This window comes from Anomaloglossus baeobatrachus, chromosome 4 (genome assembly GCF_048569485.1).
Source record: "Anomaloglossus baeobatrachus isolate aAnoBae1 chromosome 4, aAnoBae1.hap1, whole genome shotgun sequence".
Classification (NCBI taxonomy): domain Eukaryota; kingdom Metazoa; phylum Chordata; class Amphibia; order Anura; family Aromobatidae; genus Anomaloglossus; species Anomaloglossus baeobatrachus.
The window spans coordinates 532,918,717-532,939,538 of NC_134356.1; the positions used below are offsets into that span (position 1 = coordinate 532,918,717).

Genomic DNA, 20,822 nt, shown 5'->3' on the forward strand with positions numbered 1-20,822 from the left:
GAAAACATTACCTAACGTACATGTGATGTAGGAAAATCATACACTCAATAGTAAGATGGCAGAATTTACAAAAAATTGAATTTTCAATTTATCAAGAGAAGAAATATGTCAGTAAACCTAGATATTCACTTAATAGACAGTCCAGGATAATATGTTGAAATGTGTAGCCCTTGTTTTCCACTTGTGCAGCTGTCACTGTGTGAATCCATGAAATTGGCCCATACTAAATATAATGTGGTTTTTGTGTCTGAAATGAACTTTGAAAGAAATTACACATTGAAGTAGTTCTGGGACATTTAATAGAACGAGACATGAAGTTTCTAGTATGCTGACAGAAATACACAGACACCCACAAATGAGTCACATGTTAACAAGCTTCACGTAACCACATCACAGACCACCATGTACAGACCGAACAAAAAGTATCTTCAGTCTGGTGAAGGATTAAACAAAAAGTATCTTCAGTCTGGTGAAGGATTATGTAGAAGGGATGTACTCAAATAGCTACTTAGCTGGAAAAAAATAATATATATATAGTATATATATATATATATATATATATATATATATATATATATATATACTTTATATGGCCGAAAGTGTTGGCACCCTTGAGATTGTTTCAGAAAATGAAGTAATTCTCCCAGAAAATTATTGTTTCGGGCTGGACAAAATTGTTTGCACCCGCAATTTAATATTTGGTTGCGCACCCTTTAGCATAAATAACTGCAATCAAACACTTCCTATAACCATCAACAAACTTCTTATACCTCTCAATTGAAATTTTGGACTACTTTTCTGTTACATACTTTTCCAGGTCTCTCATATATGAAGGCGCCTTCTACCAACAGCAATTTTACGATCTCTCCACAAGTGTTCAATGGGATTTGGATCTGGGCTCATTGCTGGTCACTTCAACACTCTCCAGGGCTTTGTTTCTCAGAAGGAATTTTGGCTTACTCATGTACATTTTGGCAAACTGCATATGTCTCTGTGTCAGCAGTAGGGTCTTCCTGGGTCTCCTGCCATAGCGTTTCATTTCATTCACATGTCGATGGATAATTTATGTTGACACTGATTTCCCCTAAGCCTGCAGGACAGGTATAATGTATTTGGAACTTGATTGGGGCTTCTTATCCACCATCTGGACTATCCTGCGTTGCAACCTTTAATCAGTTTTCTTCTGCCATCCACAACCAGAAGTGCCATAAGTTGTAAACTTTTTGATTATGTTGTTCACCATGGACAAAAGAACATCATAATCTCTGGATATGGAGTTGTCACCAAGAGATTGTTGATACTTTTCAACAATTGTGGTTCTCAAGTCCTAAGACAGTTCTTTTATCCACTTTCTGTTCTCCATGCTTAGTGTGGAACACAGACACACAATGCAAAGATTGAGTCAATGTCTCCCGTTTTTATCTGGTTTCAGGTGTGATTTTCTTATTGCCCAAACCTGTTACTTGAAACGGGTGAGTTTGAATGAGCATCACATGCTTGAAACAAAGTTGTTTACGAATAATTCTGGAAAGGCACCAATAATTTTGTCAAGTCCATTTTTGGGCTTTTGTGTGAAATTTGCCTTTTCTCTCTTTTTTTTGTGTTGTTCCAATACAAACAAAGGAAATCAACAGATGAATGACAAAACGTGTAAATGCAATAATTTTTTTTGGAGAAAAACCTCATTTTTTGGAATAATTATAATTTAAAGGGTGCCAGGGTGCCAAATTCCAGCCATGACTGTATACATACTAATATATATATATATATATATATATATATATATATATATATATATATATATATATATATATATATATATATATATATATATATATATATACTAGAAAGTGGCCCGATTCTAACGTATCGGGTAGTCTAGAATGTGTATGTAGGTTAGCAGATTGAATAATAAGGTAATGAATGAACTGGATGGTTTAGGTTTCATTTAGTATTCATATAATTGTTTATATCCGTTAACGCACTGTGCTATTCTCCATAGACTTGTATTGACGACGTACTGTAACACAAGTGTCTGCGTTGCATCCGCTGGACGACGCTGAATCGTTATTTTGACGCAGCATCGGGCGGAGGAAACGCTACATGTAGCGTTTTTTTGGGTCGTTAAAATAATGCACATTGACAGATTCCATTGGAATCCGCCAAGGTGTCTAATGATTGTCTATGGTGGTGGATTCCGCCACTATGCGCTAAGCGTCGGAATCCACTGACAAATTCCGTCACATTCTACTGAGCATGCTCAGCATGTCCAGCAGAACGATCTAAATCGTTTAAAATCACTCCTGGTCTCTCTCCCCCCTCTCTCATACTCACCGATCACGGGCACGGCACTGCACGGCTGTCACAAAGCTCCGGCAGCTTTTCCTCTTTTGAAAATGCCGGCCGCTCATTATTCAATCTCGTATTCCCTGCTTCCCCCGCCCACCGGCGCTTATGATTGGTTGCAGTCAGACCCGCCCCCACGCTGAGTGACAGCTGTCTCACTCTGCAACCAATCATAGCCGCCGGTGGGCGGGTCTATATTGTGTAGTAAAATAAATAAATAATTAAAAAAACAATGTGCGGTCCCCCCCCCCCCCCAATTTTGATACTAGCCAAGATAAAGCCACACGGCTGAAGGCTGGTATTCTCAGGAAGGGGAGCCCCACGTTATGGGGAGCCCCCCAGCCTAAAAATATCAGCCAGCAGCCTCCCGGAATTGCCGCATCCATTAGATGCGACAGTCCCGGGACTCTACCCGGCTCATCCCGAATTGCCCTGGTGTGGTGGCAATCGAGGTAATAAGGAGTTAATAGCAGCAGCCCATAGCTGCCACTAAGTCCTAGGTTAATCATGGCAGGCGTCTCCCCGAGATACCTTCCATGATTAACCTGTAAGTTAAAGAAAATAAACACATACACCCAAAAAAATCCTTTATTTGGAATAAAAGACAAACAAAAACCCTCTTTCACCACTTTATTAAACCCCCAAATACCCCTCCTGTTCCGACGTAATCCACAGAGGTCCCACAACGCTTTTAGCTCTGCTACATGAAGCTGACAGGAGCGGCAGTAGAACACAACCGCTCTCTATCAGCTCCACGCAGCAACTGAAGTGAGCTGCGCGTTCAGCTGTGCCCTCATTCAGGTTACCCGTGGACACAGCTCTCGGGTGGAGGACTGCAGCTGTGGCCGCGGGTCACCTGAGTGACGGCACAGATGATCGCACGGCTCACTGTGGTCACTTAGGGGATTTGCGGTTACCTCTCTTTCTCTCTTTTCCCGACCGCAAATCTCCTTTTCCCGGTGAAACATTAAAAAAAACCAAAAAAACGCAAAACATTCTTCTACAGGAAACCGTTACTTTATTAGCACACTATTTGCAACGCATCCGTCACATGCATCACACATCGCACTGTGACGGATGCCTCACAACGCAAGTGTGAAAGCAGCCTAATGTGTGCGGGGGGTGGAGTGCGGGGTGGGTGGAGCCGAGCGGGCCCATGGCGCTGAGGACGTCAGTGCCGGGGACTGCATGGCTGGGGACAGGTGACTATCCAACTGTGTGTGTGTGTTCATTGTATACATGCGGAGTGCGGGGGGCGGAGCTGAGCGTGGAAGTGTCGGGCGTCGTCCTGTCAGCCCGTAGTTTGGCCTGTTCACTTAGGCTCCCTGCACACGTAGCCAGGGTAAATATCGGTTAACTAAGCAAAGCGCTTTGCTTGGTTACCCGATATTTACCTTGGTTACCAGTGTACACCGCTTAGCGCTGGCTCCTTGCACACGTAGCCAGGGTAAATATCGGGTAACTAAGCAAAGCGTTTTGCTTAGTAACCTGATGTGTACCCTGGTTACGTGTGCAGGGAGCCTTAGCTGAGCCGTTGGTCGCAGGCTCTTTAGCGCATGCGCTGTGGCGACGGTTGTCACTGTAATGATGTCACTTTAGAGCAAGACAGACAGACAGAATAAGGCAATTATATATATTACAGATACTGTGTATATCTATATATATAATTGCCTTATTCTGTTTGTCTGTCTGTCTCTCTTGCTCCAAAATTGTGTCCTTACCGTGACATGTCCTTACGGTGACAAACAGCTGATTGGCCGCTGGCCTCGCCATGGCCCCGCCCCCCCGCACGGATTGGCCGCTCGCCTTGCCTCGGGTCCGCCTCCCCCCGCACGGATTGGCCATGTCCTTACGGTGACAAACAGTGGATTGGCCGCTGGCCTCGCCATGGCCCCGCCCCTCGCACGGATTGGCCGCTCGGCTTTACGGATTCACCATGGCCCCGCCCCCCGCACGGATTGGCCGCTCGCCTCGCCTCGGCTCCTTCCCCCACACGGATTGGCCGCTCGCCTCGCCTCCGCCCCCCGCACGGATTGGCCTCTCGCCCAGGCTCCGCCCCCCACACGGAATGGCCTCTCTCACACACACACACACACACACATCAGATCACACTCACTCTCACACACCTCACACACACATCAGATCGCATCCACATACTCACAACATCCCGTGATATCGCTTGCTTCTCGGCGGCGATCCTGTGCGTGCAGTGATCTTCCAGGACCTGCCGGAGGATCACATGGCCGGAAGCATGTGGTATCTCCGGATGTTGTGATTGTGTCAGCGCGTATGTGCGATATCATCAGTGTGTCTGTGTGTGTGAGTGTATGCGATCGGATGTGCGTGAGTGTGTTCTGATGTGTGAGTGTGTGTGTGTGTGAGTGTATGCGATCGGATGTGCGTGAGTGTGTTCTGATGTGTGAGTGTGTGTGTGTGAGTGTATGCGATCGGATCTGTGAGTGTCGGCAGAGGAGCATGGCGTGCATCACTGCTGCTGGGACCGCACACCGGTGGGTACAGGGAGAAGTGGGGTGTGTGTGTGAGTGTATGCGATCAGATGTGTGCGTGTTTACTGTCTGATGTGTGACTGTGGAGCATGATGGGGGGTGCGCAGCATGGGGGATGGAGCACGATGGGGGGTGCACAGCATGGGGGATGGAGCACGATGGGGAGTGCGCAGCATGGGGGATGGATTACGATGGGGAGTGCGCAGCATGGGGGATGGAGCACGATGGGGGGTGCGCAGCATGGGGGATGGAGCACGATTGGGAGTGTGCAGCATGGGGGATGGAGCACGATGGGGGGTGCGAAGCATGGGGGATGGAGCACGATGGGGGGTGCGCAGCATGGGGGATGGAGCACGATGGGGAGTGCGCAGCATGGGTGATGGAGCACGTTTGGGAGTGCGCAGCGTGGGGGATAGAGCACGATGGGGAGTGCGCAGCATGGGGGATAGAGCACGTTTGGGGGGTGCGCAGCATGGGGGATGGAGCACGATGGGGGGTGCGCAGCAGGGGGGATGGAGCATGATGGGGAGTGCGCAGCATGGGTGATGGAGCACGTTTGGGAGTGCGCAGCATGGGGGATGGAGCACGATGGGGGGTGCGCAGCATGGGGGATGGAGCACAATGGGGGGTGCGCAGCTTGGGGGATAGAGCACGATGGGGAGTGCGCAGCATGGGGGATGGAGCACGATGGGGAGTGCGCAGCATGGGGGATGGAGCACGATGGGGAATGCGCAGCATGGGGGATGGAGCACGATGGGGAATACGCAGCATGGGGGATGGAGCACAATGGGGAGTGGGGATGGAGCATGATGGGGGGTGCACAGCATGGGGGATGGAGCACGATGGGGTGTGCACACCTCCCCCCAAAACACACACACACACACTGCCACACACGCACTGCACAACACACCACACACACACACATTGGGAAACACGAACACTGCCCTACACAGACACCCACACACACAGACAACGCCGCACACACACAACACCCAACACACAAACACCGCGGCACACACAAATATACGCACATACCGCACAACACACACATTGCACAAAACATACCTCCCCCCAAAACACACACCCCACACCCACACAAACCACGCAACACACATACACAACGATACAGACACACAGCGCTCCACAAATAACGACACACAACGCAACACACAAACACCGCTCTCACCCCCCGCCACACCCAGACAACACCCAGAACATGTACAGCCCCTACACAAACACTTGGTAACTACAGACAACAACATCTATATATATATATATATAACAAAAATCATACATTAACTACACAATACGTAAATTCTAGAATACCCGATGTGTAGAATCGGGCCACCTTCTAGTATATATATATATATATATATATATATATATATACACACACAGTATATATATATATATATATATATATATATATATATACACACAGTATATATATATATATATATATATATATATATATATATACACACAGTATATATATATATATATATATTTATATTTCAGGACTATTTATTTCTAACTGCTGATGTTATGTGCCTTTTTGAATGCTGCCTCCTGTTCCCGCCTGTTAGGGGTAGGGCATTCCATACCTTAACCATTCTTACCATAAAGAACCCTTTCCTACATTGGTATTTAATATACTTTCCCTGCGTACATAATGAACGTTCTATCATTTGTTGTACAGCTCTTGTAAAGAATAAATCATATGCATTGATCACCCATATAGATATGAATGAGATTGATCCAGTTAGTATACTATTATGTCACAATAACATTTAGAAAAAGGATATGTTATGATGAATAAATATTAATCTACAATCTTTCCAACAGGTTATGTAAATTTCCGACAGCAATACCCCGAGCTTTTTGAAAACCTTACACCGGAGGCAGTAAGGAGCACTATAGAGGCTGGTTATCCTGGGATTTTAACCAGCAGAGATAAGAATGGCAGAGTAATCTTACTTTTTAATATTGAGAACTGGGACTACGAGGAAATCACATTTGATGAGGTTTGTGGGGCTCTGTATGTTTATGTGTTAATGGTTGCCAAAATCCAACTTTTATATTAGTTGTGTCATTTAATGGCAAATAAACTGGACCTTGAGAATATTAGAGGATTGGAAATATTCTTGGGGGACATAAACAGCTAATTCGCCCGTGTATAACAATCTGTTCAGCCAAAGAGAACGGGCCACTCAAATGAAATTCAGAAAAGCCCGATAATGAAGCTGCTTTTATCCCTTGGTCAGTGCCTATTTGACTGTCCCATGAAGACCAGCTTGTTTTTATGCTGCATATACTGGATGTTTATAGTGAATATTCCATTAATTTTTATGGTGCATATAAACTACTAACATTCTCTTTCAGATTCTCCGTGCATACTGCATTATTCTAGAAAACCTCTTAGAGAATGAGGAGACCCAGATTAATGGCTTCTGCATTATCGAAAACTTCAAAGGATTTACAATGCAACAGGCATCTGGTATTAAACCTTATGAATTGAAAAAAATGGTTGACATGTTACAGGTAATATTAATACACAAATATATTGAAGTCCATTTTTATGTGGATATTACATAAACCACAGTTCAATGTGAAGCCCATCATGTGGTTGCTGTTCTGTTGCCAATAACTGAAAAATCGCTGTTGTTTGATATAAAATTATGGAATTAGTTTAAAAAGTGTTCATCTTCCTAATGGCTATAATATCTATCTAATAGCCCAGGGAGGGAGGAGGATGTCTCCTTACCAATACCAGTCCAGCTTTACATTCTGTAACCATGCCCATCTTGGATGTGATTGTCATCCTCCTGATTTGCTGAGTCTTCTCTTCTATGCTTAAAATCTTATCTATATGGAAGGCTACATGCTTTCCTTAGCATGTGCAGTGCACCTGTAGGGGGTGTTGCTTCTATGATCGGGTAAGCACGCTATTACTTTAATGATGGTGCTGCCCTTATGTTCTGTATTTGTGGACTAGATGGCAGGGTTGGTGCTCCCCTCTGATCTGTGCAGTTGGACTAACCCTGCCCAAAAATTGCGAAAGCTGAGAAAGAGCGGGACAAGAGCTTAGGGCGGGAACAGAAGAAGTCACCTGAGTGAATGAGAGAGAGGAGACTACCTGTGAGACAATCTGAGAATGATGGTTGGAAGACAAGCACAATGCTGGGCTGCGAGAGAGCCTGCGAGACGGACTGTGACAGAGCCCTGGTGTCCAAAGAGCCAGTACTGGATTGGGAATCTCCTGATGTCAGCGATCCTGAAGATAAGAAAAGATGCCATCCCAAGGAGACAGGCACACTGGTTCCGTGGACAAAGAGAAGTTACCCCCTGCCATGGAAGGAGAGTGCGCACCTGAACGGCGCAGTATCGAGCTCCCGGGAGCAGACGTGGTCCTCCATAGCAGTACTGTTAGTAATTTACTGGTGTACACCTCCAATACGGTTTAGCAAAGGCCTTGGTAGCCAAAACGTGGTAGCTGTGCAGCCCGAATAGCAGAGGCCAGTTAATTGTGATTGTAGAGTAGTTTGTAGCTTTTCCTGTATATCAAAGTTTTCTGCTGCATTGTGTTTGTAATAATCGGCATGACACAGTGTTGGTGTAGCCCAGGTAGAACCTGCAAGAGTTTGTTACTTGTATTGTTACAGTACTAGACTTTACTGTTGAACTGCACCTTGATCTCCTGTCCAATAATAATGCCGTAACCTTGTTTCTGCACCCTCATCTATTGCACCATAATTGAACTCTATTGCCTGTGGCGGTACCTCCATTTCCACTACACACCAATAAAAACAGGGAGAGTACACCAAGATTCATTGTGCATACTCAAAAGAGAAGGTAGTCTTCCATGAGTTTTCAAGCACCGAAGAGAAGGGGGACATCAATCACATGTAGGGGGCATGATGAAAACATGTGAGGCCAGAATGCTGCTCGGGAAGAGACACCGCCCTTCCTAGAGTAGACTAGTCAGGGTAATTTGAATAAGCCGAGGATGGCATTAAAAGATTATTTTTGAGATGTTAACTATTATTTTGGAAGTATCAGGGGCCTTATTGGGAAGCTAGCTTATCTTTCTAAATGGTACTGGAGGGGGGTTTATGAGTCTTTCGGGACCTGAGAGGTTCTTTTTAAAACTAAGCTTTGAGACAGGACCACAAGTGATTTATATAATAGATAATTCAGCATTTATTTTCCTTGGGATGAACATCTGTTTAGGATGAATTGGATCATTTTTCTTTGTATTTTCCATTTAGGATTCTTTTCCAGCAAGATTTAAGGCTGTTCACTTCATACACCAGCCATGGTACTTCACCACCACTTACAATGTTGTAAAACCATTTTTGAAGAGCAAATTACTAGAAAGGGTGAGTTTCGCATCATACAGATTAATTATGTTTACAAAGCTATATATTTGATAAGGTTTAAAAAAAAAAATACCATTCATTAAATACAATCTGTAATTATAATGTGTAGAATAGATTCTGTAGAAGGCAAAACACCAAAAGAGGCAATTGTACGGGAAAAAGTCCATCCTAAATCTAAATATGGTAATCAGAATAAATCCCAAGATCAACAACCCATCTCCAGAAATAGATAATCCATATTTTTCAAGAAAAGAAATTTAGATCTCTTTTGAACTCTTCCTACAAACTAAAAATCCTGCGATACAGCGTTGCATAGAAATACTGCTTTTACAGTAAAGATTCCCTATCTAGGATGTGACATCTTTTTTGGATAGCTGGATGATTTGTTTCTCTTTATAGATTTTTTTGAGTTCTCCTTCCATCTATACTCAATATTTTATCAAATACTTGAGCTCACTTTCTTATTAATGTGCCAACTAATGGCATGCATAAAAAACACAATAATTTGCTATTCACTCCGGAGGTGGCAGCAGAAGTTGACAAAATAACTCTTCTTAGATGATGCTCTGCAATATTTTTCTATAGCATGAGAGCATTGATTTTACTAGAACATGTACACCCCAGTGTATAATGAGGAGTTTTATGCTCTGGCTTCCTCCTGTGATCAATTAAAAGTATTTTTTTAAAGAACACTTGTAAGGTCCCCAAAACTTCCCAAGCTGCCTTCATTAAATATAGAGAATGCGTGCCAGAAATCATCTGTATGCCAGGCCGTGTCTCCTCCCTGAGATTTTGCAATGAAGTACTGTAGAATGTCTCACCTTTCTGGCCATGCTCCGTGTACCAATAAAGTGAGAGGAAATACCACAGTTGAATGCAAAAGTTTGGGCACCCATAGTCAAAATTACTGTTGTTTATTCATCTTTTACATTTTAAAAATTACAAAAAGGAAAATGGGTCGTACAAAAATTTTGGACACCCTTGGAAATTTGTGTACTCAGATAAAGTTGACGAAGGTTTAAAACCTTAATTAACCTGTTAGGCTATGTTCAAACAGGGCTTTTTTGGTAAGTTGTTGCTGCGTTTCTTAGCTGTAGATTTACTTTGTTTTTATGCAAATCCATGCTAATAAAAAGCTGCTATTTACAGGACCAGAAAAGTTTATGAGATTTCTGAAATTTCATACACACACACACACACACACACACACACACACACACACACACACACACACAAACACACAATCACCTGCAGATTTTTTCCTGACTGTTTTGTCAAATACCTGCATTTTTGCTGCAGATTTCAAAGAACGAGCATGTCAATTCTTTGTAGCATTTTTGCAATGTTTTTTTCATTGCTACAATCCATTTTGTAGAAAAAATGCAACAAAAACACCACTAAAAAACGCACCAAAAATGGAGATGACTCAGAGGAGATTTCCCGCCACAAGATCAGGCTTTGGTCAGGAAAAAACTTACCAAAAAAGGCCTTTGTGAACATAGCCTTAGGATTATGGCTTGTTCACTATCATTGTTAAGAAAGGCCAGGTGATGCAAATTTGACAGTTTTATAAAACCCAGCCACCTCTAACCTAGTGCCAATAAACAGCAATCATAATTCTTCTAAGTAGGTGCCCAGCATTGTGAAAATGAAAATGGTGGAGGGTCATAAAGCAGGAGAAGGCTATAAGAAGATAGCAAAGATTTTCAAGTTGCCCTTTCCTCATTTTCAAATGTAATTAAGAAATGGCAGTTAACAGAACAGTGGAGGTCAAGATAAGATCTGGAAAACCAAGCTAAATTTTGTGGAAGCTGCGCGTAAATTTGCTACAAAAGGACTCCTGCTTGACTACATAATACCTTTAGGAAGATTTAGCAGACTCTGGAGTTGTGGCATATTATTCTATTGTCCAGAGACACCATCACAAATATGGATTTAATGGAAGAGTCGTTGGAAGAAAACCTCTCCTGCCTCCTCACCATAAAATTCAGAATCAGAAGTATGCAAAATACCATCTAAATAAGCCTGATGCAGTTTGGAAACAAGTCCTGTGGACCGATGAGGTTTAATGAGGTTTAAATAGAACTCAGTTTGGTTACAATGATCAAAGGTATGTGTGGAGAAAAAAGGGCACAGAATTTCAGGAAAAGAATAGCTTGCCAACCATAAAGCATGGAGGTGGATCAATCATGTTTTGGGGTTGTGTTCCAGACTATGGTACGGGGAACATTTCACGGGTAGAAGGAAGAATAGATTCAATGAACTTTCAACAATTTTTTTATGCAAACAGAACACCATCTGTAAAAAAGCTGAAGTTGAAGAGAGTACGGCTTCTATAAATGGATGATTCTAAACACAAGACAAAATCCACAATAGACTATGTCAAAAGGTGCAAGCTGAAGGTTTTACAATGGTCCTCACAGTCCCCTGATCTGAACATCATTGAAAATCTGTGGCTAGACCTCAAAAGAGCAGTACATGGAAGACGGCCCAGGAATCTCACAGAACTAATAGACTTTTCCAAGGACGAATGGATGACAATCCCACAAACAAAAATTAACAGACTCTTGGCTGGATACAAAAAAGTATTTAAAAGCTGTGATATTTACGAAAGGGGGTGCTACTAGATACTAACCATGCCAAGTGTCCAAATTTTGCATCAGCCCATGTTTTGGTGGGTTAAAATGTCAAAGATGAAAATATTTTTTTTTTGCCTAAAATACAAAGGAAATGTGTCATCTTTAACTTTATGCCTTTTTAAGATCATTGTATCTTCAACTTGCTTACCTGTTCACAATAACTGTAATTTTGACCTGGGGAGCCCAAACGTTTGCATGCCACTATATCGGTTTTATTATGTATGCTCATGGCAAATGATGAGAACATCCACTGTGTCTGAGCCTTGCTCACTCCTCATCCCCCAGGTGGCATTACATGATTTACCTATGCTGAATAACCACAATATGAGGGGTCACCAGTGCTGGCACAGCCCAGTAGCTAATGATATTAGTCTCAATACATTTGCTCACGGATTACCGAATAACTATCCAGGAATTAGACAATGCTGATTCTCAGGTTTTATACCAAGCAGCACCCTGGATGTGTCCCTTGTGACATGGACTTAGGCGGGCTTCACATCAGCGGTATTCTGCCGCAATGCTGGATTCGGCACAAATGCGTTTCACTTCAATGCATTTCCTATGGACTCGCGGCAAGTCCCGGTCACATGCGGTTGCATGCGTCATACACAACCACATGTGACCGGAACTTGCCACGAGTCCATAGGAAATGCATTGCAGTGAAACACATTTGTACCGGATCTGGCATTGCGGCAGAATACCGCTGATGTGAAGCCCGCCTTAAATTTCCCATACACCTATGATAACTGTTGGCCGAATGACCTATAATCACTTGGTTTAGCTGATATTTTGGAATGTGGAGAAGGAAGAAAGTTTTTGCTAAACACATTAGGAACGTTTTTATCTTCTGATTTACAACACTAAGATGATTTATTTTGGAATAACCTCTAACCAGGTTTTTGTACACGGGGAGGACCTGGAGACTTTCTATAAGGAAATTGATGCTGACATCCTGCCAGCTGACTTTGGAGGAAGCTTGCCAAAATACGACGGACGGATAATTGCTGAGAAGCTTTTTGGGATAAGAAGTGAAGCCGAGGATACAGCTCTTTAGAGAAATGCATACATTTTACTATATGTATCTAAAAGTCAGTAAAAATGCTAAAAATGTATTACATCTGCTAGCTATGGTAGTGATAATAAATATTGAATTAAACACTACATATTATATATGTAATATCCCTGACTAAATGTTTTAGGGGTAGTTAGAATATTTATAGGAGTTATTTAATCATTTTAGAGTTATTAAATATGTGTGGCATATGCTATCCTTGTTGGGACCCCAGAATTGGCACAACAATGACCCCATGTCTCTACTGCTTCTATAGACGTATAGAGGAGCTGCCACAGGTTCAATGTTTTCCTATTCTTTCTTCCCAGCTTCAATGGGGGAGAAGGATCCCAAGCTCAGCCAGACAGGCTAACCCTATTGATCAAACATTTTTTTAAACAAATCTGGTGTTATATGAAAACCCATTTAAAGCTCAAAATGATGTCTATCTTCATCTATACAGGTCACGGAAATCCTGCGACTTCCAATATTTCATGTAATGTACAATAAAAAATTATATTGTGGTAACATGTTAGCCAGAAAAATCGATATAAAGTACTTTGACGCCCAAAAAACAGACAAAATGTATTCAAAGAGTGATACCTTTATTGGCGAACCAGAAAAATATTTGCAATTTTTTTCAGAGCACAGAGGCTCCTTTGCCAGGCAAAATTTGATATACAATGACTTGAGAAAATGGTTTCACAACAAAGGTTCCCATTCTATTGTGAAATATCACCGAGAAGATATCAATAATAGATATCAATGTGTCCCTCTTGATTACTAGAATGCTGGCGCCTTGGAAGTCTCCAGACCCCAACTCAAAATAAGGACATATTACCAGAGATGTAAAAGTGAGATTGTAGTATGTTAGGAATAAAGATGAGTGAACCCGAGGTTCGGTGTTCATACCAAACACAGACTTTACAAAAAAAAAAGTTCGGAGTTTGGGTGCTTTACGTACGCAAACCACTCGTGCGAGCATCACAGGGCTCGGGTACGCTCAGCCCAGTGTGAGCCGCTTGCAGTCTCTGAATGGCTTGCACTGGGGGTAACAACAGCATGATCGGATGTAGTGTGCACCCAAAAAAGAAAAGAATGGAAAAACCCTGCCCTCCCTTCCCCGGAAGTGTTCTGTTTATGGCTGGCTGCATGTGGGCGGAGACTCAAACTGCCCAATTAGTGACTTCCATCGGGGTTCAGGTCAAGTCCGGGTCCAAAATCAAATTGAACTTTATCAAAAGTCCGGCTGCACCAAACTTCCACGGGTCCGCTCATCTCTTTAGGAATCCAAGCCATATTTTTTACTTTCCATCATCCTTTGTGTATTACATCCAATTTTGATCTAGATAAAAGTACAGTATGAACGATTTAGCAGGAAAAAAACAAACAAAAAAAAACACATAAAGGAGCAGATGTATAAAAAGGAGCTTAAAAAATAGTTTTTCTTGCCAATAGCATCCAATCACAGCAGTTTTCATTTAACAGAACAATTTAAATAATGAAATGTAAATTCTGATTGGCTGTTATGGGCAGCCAGTTGGAAGTGCACTGCCATAATTATAGATAGTGCCATAATGGCTAAGGTTACGGTTTGGCTGCTGGGGCATGTGCCGGGGGACTGGAGGGGCGGAAGGGAGAAAGGTTGTCAACAAGCCACAGTGCCATGGATGTTTTTTAGACACAGGACTAGGGCTGGAACCTGTAAAATCCTGACTAAGACTGTGATACTGACAATTATTACATGTGAATGAAGCAGCCCATTTAATGAGCTCCGACCTTCTTCATATCAAAGTCTTGTGAACGTGTTTATTGCTTGTCTGAGACAGCAGATGAATCACTTGGCTTTGTGAAGTGACCGGGGCTGTAAGGGACCGATTTACAGGGTTCAGCAGTCATCTGTTTCATATAAAGGAGAGACCTAGCAGCTGTGACATATAATGATCTCAATCTCATAGTCTAGCTTGTAGCCGTGATGCCTTCCAGGCACATTAATACTGTAGCAGATAGTAGATCCTGGTTCTCAATTATAGTACCGGAGTAATTAGCAGTGAGGCTAAGTCCAGGGTGTTTCTTAAGATGGATGATAATATTTGTACAAAATGATTCTGGCCAATCAGCCGGGTGTCCTGCCGTATACATAGTCAAGTGCTTACATCAGTCTTCATTACAAGTATGTAACTGATATTTATGATCATTAACTTTGCCCTTATGATGTCATCCAACGCTGATATTCTAACTCAACAATTAGATATTTGTAGTGAGGTCCAGAATGAGGAGAATGGACACAACTTTCCATAGGATCCTAAGAATGTTTTGTATGGTCTTCTTCTTGAATAAAGTCTTTCAAGTACTATACGTATTTGCGTGTTTCTGTTTTTTATTTCTTTTCACAGAATGTGAAGCAATGTGGACAGTGTTATACATTTCACATATAATGAGATGAGTGACTAAATATATAGGGAATAAACCACTTATTACATAGCTGGCAGAAATACTTGAAATTGAATACAAGACCCAAGGCTTCCATGACCCACAAAGTATGATACTATGATTAAGGTAAAAGTACATGAAAAACATTTATTACTCATTAACAACCCAATCACTAAGGGGAGGGTGGTGTAGAGTGGCACAGGGGGCACGCTACATGAAATGACTGCTCCTAGCTGGATGTGTGGACTGCATATTTCTGGTGACGGCGGCTGGCCTGGACCAGGACTTAATTTTAAACAGCACTTTACTGTATGGTTCATTCTCTGTTACAACGTCACAGTCCAGATAGCGGGGACATATATTCTAGCACGTTACAGTTTTGCAAGGCATGTTTAGGCACAGTCTAGGTTCACCCTGGGTAGCTTCAGATCTTACTGTTCCTGTAAGTTGCAGTGCAACCCAGACCAGCGTTACAGGACAGTTTGTGACAGTCACTTTCCCTTCCTGCCTGTCTCCTTAAGGGTCACATCCTGACTGGAGTAAATCTTTCCCGGACCTAGAGGAAAACCAGTCGGGTAGTCAACTACGTTCACTCACCAGTTAAGATGTTACCTTGACAGTTAAGGGGACAGGTTGCAATCCTGTCCTCCAAATCCTATTGTATGGGGCCACTCTTTTTGAGGATCTTGTTTCAATGCTGTTTACACTCTGTGTCTCTGTGAGCACTGGAGCTTCACGCTAACTGTTACTGAGTCAGTAATACTGACTACAGTCCGCTAATTTTCTAAACAAGTACTATGCAAAACGTTATCACACACAATATTTACTATACACTATACGTTACATTATACATCACTATATCAACACTACACATCACAGGTTACATATTGTACATTACAATTCACATGACGCAATATTCACAAAAGGCGCAGGACATTATTCACATTACAATACTTACATTCATCCCCTCTTTAACAATGGTCATCCTAAACCATTCGGACTCCTTGACGACACCAATGCACACCAAATAAAACATTAAAACAGTCCCTGCTTGTATCTCCTGAACAATGGATGGTTTCATCCCCTCTTTTAGGTCAGCAAGACCCCGGTCTCACTAGGTTGGGACCCCAGAACAAAGAGTCCAAGTTCTTAACAAATAAGGGCCCTACAGCCAACAGAACAGCAGCTCCAACAATCCATGGGCATAGTTCATCTGATTTCAACCCCGTTGGGTCATCCACTCCCCTTCTCCCCAACAGTAGTCCTACAGCAAAGACACAGTTCATGAGGAGCAAGATACAGGGTTGGATGGCGCAGAGTCCATAAAGGGGCTAAGGGATAAAGCCCATTATGGGGCACAGTTCATGAGGGTATTGGGGCAAAGTCCATGGGGGACCTGGAGCAAAGTCCATGAGAGACGTGGAGCAGAGTCCATGGCTGGATGGGCAAAGTTTAGGGCAAAGGTTGTAGAAGCCTCCTGAGGACTAAAGTTTCCAAATCCAGCAGGGGAATACACAATGTGCGCAATGAAACAAAGGGAGGGGGTCCCACAACAACTGCCATTTGCAGCCAACAACAAAGAATGTCAGTTTTGACTAGTTCCTTGGATATTCAGGGGTTCAAAAACCACTCTGGCCTGGGTATACAACTGACTCAACCAGGATCCCAAGTACCTGAGGGCTTTGGCGCCGGCACTATGGCCCACCCATAGACAAAGGTCAAAGGCTCCTATGCAAACTGAACCACAGCAGTCTTACGAGCACCTGAAAGCACCTCCTGGCCCTTTTGTTGCACATTAGCTGCACCTCTGTCCAGCCGGCAGCTAGGACATTCTTTAATAGCTCTTTAATGGGCCACATGGGCTATTCCCTCAGTAATCCATAAAAGAAAAATAGACAGTCATTAGGCTGAAAAAAAAGAAATCCATCAGAGAGCTATCTGAAGTGTTAGGAGAAGCCAAATCAACAGTTTGGTATATTAAGCAAAAGGAGAGTGCACTGGTGAGCTTGAGAACTCAAAAAGGTGTAGATGTTCATGGAAGACAACAGTGTGGATGATTGCAGAATCCTTTTCAGGTTTAAGAAAACCCCCTCACAACATCCACTCAAGTGAAGAAAACTCCCCAAGAAGTACATGTTGCAGTATGTACCTGTACCAGAATGCTGGTAACAAGAAAGTATGAAGAAAGCTTGGAACGGCTCATGATCCAAATCACACCCCATTCATAAAACATGGAGGAGGCAGTGTAATGTCATGGGCATGCATGTCTTCCAATGGCACAGGGTCACTAGTGTTTAATGATGATGTGACTGAAGACAGAGGCAGCCGGATGAATTCTGAAGTGTACGAGGTGATACTTTCTGCTCAGATTTAACCAAATGCTGGAAGGTTGATTAGACGGCACTTCACAGTACAGGTGGACAATGACCCAAAACATAGTGCAAAAGGAAAACAGGAGTTTTTTAAGGCAAAGGAGTGTAATATTCTCCAATGGCCGAGTTAATCACCAGATGTCAATGACATCGAACATGCATTTCACATGCTTAAGACAAAACTTAAAGCAATACTTAAGAGTGTTTTTTATTTCAGTGCTGGAATGGTGCTTTAAATCTAAGGGGTACTTTACACGTTGCAACATCGCGAGCGTCGGCTAGTGATGCCGAGCGTGATAGTACCCGCCCCAATCGCACATCCGATATGTGGTGATAGCTGCCGTAGCGGACATTATCGCTACGGCAGCTTCACACGCACATACCTGCTCTGCGGCGTCGCTGTGACTGCCGGACAATCCCTCCTTCAAGGGGGAGGTGCGTTCGGCGTCACAGCAACATCACTAATAGGCCGGCCAATAGAAGTGGAGGGGCGGAGATGAGCGGGACATAACATCCCGCCCACCTTCTCCCTTCCGCATTGCCGTCGGGACGCAGGTAAGGTGATGTTTGTCGCTGCTGCGGGTTTACACACAGCGATGTGTGGAGCTGCAGGAACGACAAACAACATCGTACCTAAGGTCGACCCGACATTATGAAAATGAACGACGCTACACAGAGCAACGATTTTCGCCGCATTTGCGATCGTTTATTGTCGCACAAAGGATTTACATGCTGCGATGTCGTTACCGGTGCCGGATATGCGTCACTAACGACATGACCCCGACGATATTTCGGAAACTATGTCACAACGTGTAAAGCCCGCCTAAGTCCCCTGCCACCGGTCTTATACGCACCCTCCGGTGTTTTCAGTTTTTTCAGCCCCATCTTGTGCCCGTGACTTCTGACTGTCTGGAAGTCAGAAGTTATGTCGCAAGGTCTCAATACAAGTCTATGAGAGCAAGAACGAGACCAGAACAAGCCTCTAATAGACTTGTATTGATTTGTGACCTCCTGCTCACTCCATGAAACACTGGAGCTGCTGGCTGGTTACAAAGTGCCCGAGACCGACCAGAGTGTTGTTAAAAACATACGAAGATGCTGAAAGGTGAGTATAAGACAGGGGGCAAAGGACTTAAATTTAAAGCCACACTCCAGTGAAATAAAAAAAAAAACAATACACTGGAATGACGCTTTAAGACAGAAAAACCCACAAACAAGTAACAAATGAAGTCAGCTGCTTTAAAGGCCGGCAAAGCATCACAAAGGAGGAAACCCAGTGTTTAGTGATGTTCATGGTTTTGAGTCTTCAGGCAGTCATTGCCTGCAAAGGATTCTCTACAAAGTATTAAAAATTAACATTTTATTTATGGTAAAATTAATTTTTGTCCAATTACTTTGGGCTTTGTAGGAAAGTGGCTGCAATTCCTAAACGTTTCATAGAATATTTTGGTTCAACACCTTTAATTAAATGTTAAAGTCTCCACTTCAATTGCATTGCTAGACTGTACCTTTTTTTTCTATAAATGTATAAATCATGGTTTTATTTGCTGGCTGCAGAGCTACCAGCTCTCAGCCTCTACACGACAGGGCCAATTTCCATTTTTGCATTTTTGTTTCTTCCTCCCCTTCTTCCCAGAGTCATAATGTTTTTATTTTCTGTCCACATAGACATATTAGTGCTAGTTTTTTGTGGGACGAGTTGTACTGTTGAATAACACCATTCATTTTACCACATAGTGTACTGGAATATGGGTAAAAATTTCCAAGTGAGGAAAAATTGTGAAAACCCCCCATAATTCTGACTTTTTTTGGGAATTGTTTTAACAGTGTACATTTTGTGGTAAATTCTCATCAGTTTACGGCGATACCAAACATGTCCAGTTTTTTCATTATCTTAGTGGTGAAAAAACAAGTCAGAAGTTTGCAAAAAGAAAAACCCCACAATTTTGGCTTTCTTGAATTTTGTTTTGTTTACAGTGTTTACCAAATCGGGTTAATTACTTTTATATTTTAATCGATCAGACTTTTCTGAATGCGGCAATACCACATGTGTGTTTTTTAGAATCTTTATTTTTAATGGAGCAAAAGGGGGATGATTTGAACTTTTATGTTTTTCAAAAATGTTTCAAAACTTTTTTTTACGTTTTACTGTTTTTAATTTAATAGTCTCCTTTGGGTACAATTGTCCTTTGTTGTCTCCTTTGGGTAGCTGCAATTGTCTCCTTTGGGTAGCTGCAATTGTCTGATCGCTTGTGCTATATACAGTAATGCCACAGCATTGCATATCGTTACATAGTTGCATAGGTTGAAAAAAGACCTTGGTTCATCTAGTTCAACCTTCCTCCACCATTTCTACATTTTGTAAAAATCACAGTCTGCTTTGAGGCCCGGCCACAGGCAGAGTTTCAAAGGAGCGCTACTATGACAAGCACGGACGTTTTGAGCAGACCCCCTGCTGTCATAGCAACCCATTGGTGACCCACAATCTCACATCACAGGAGCTCCAGTAGGCGCTTATAATGGTGCTCCTTCATGCCGGCTCATGGTAAAGGTAACCTGTCACCAGGTTTTTCCCTTTTGAGCTGCGGCCACCACCAGTGAACAGGGCAGATCAAAGTGCGAATGTGCAGGAGCACAATGGTAACCTGTCTCTGAATGATGCAGGATGCACCATGCACATGGGGCTGGGCAGGAGGATGGTAATTCCACAAAATGGAAGAGGCGTTGGACCGAGACCAATGACACCTATCGGACCGGACCGTCTCCTAGGTGAGTGTTATAAAGGCATTTTTTAGGCTATACAGAGCACTCTGGGCTATTATATACAATATCTTGGAATGCGGTATATAAGGGCTCACTGGTGCCGCAGCTCATAAGGGAAAAACATGGTAACAGGTTCCCTTGAAATCATGCTGTCAGAGCTCGACAGTGGGATTTAACAGGTTAACAATCCACTCCACCTACAATTTTTAAAGGCAGGTCCTGACTGTAATACACAGTCATTACCTGCCAAGTATAGGACATACTGAGCCCATAAGCCTGCTCCACATAATTGCTTCCGACTTGCGCCATACATGTACGGCGGGTGTTGTGAA

The 20,822-nt window shown here is 42.9% G+C and overlaps 1 protein-coding gene across 1 annotated transcript in view; it reads left to right on the top strand.

Moving 5' to 3' along the window:
* Window positions 1-15,278, top strand: part of RLBP1 (retinaldehyde binding protein 1) — a 68,862-nt gene extending 53,584 nt beyond the window's left edge. The window contains 4 exon segments of the mRNA XM_075342812.1: window positions 6,699-6,877; window positions 7,236-7,394; window positions 9,122-9,232; window positions 12,767-15,278. Coding sequence (XP_075198927.1) covers window positions 6,699-6,877; window positions 7,236-7,394; window positions 9,122-9,232; window positions 12,767-12,925 — 608 coding nt within the window. The 3' untranslated portion in view covers window positions 12,926-15,278.
* The last annotated feature ends 5,544 nt before the right edge of the window (window positions 15,279-20,822 follow it).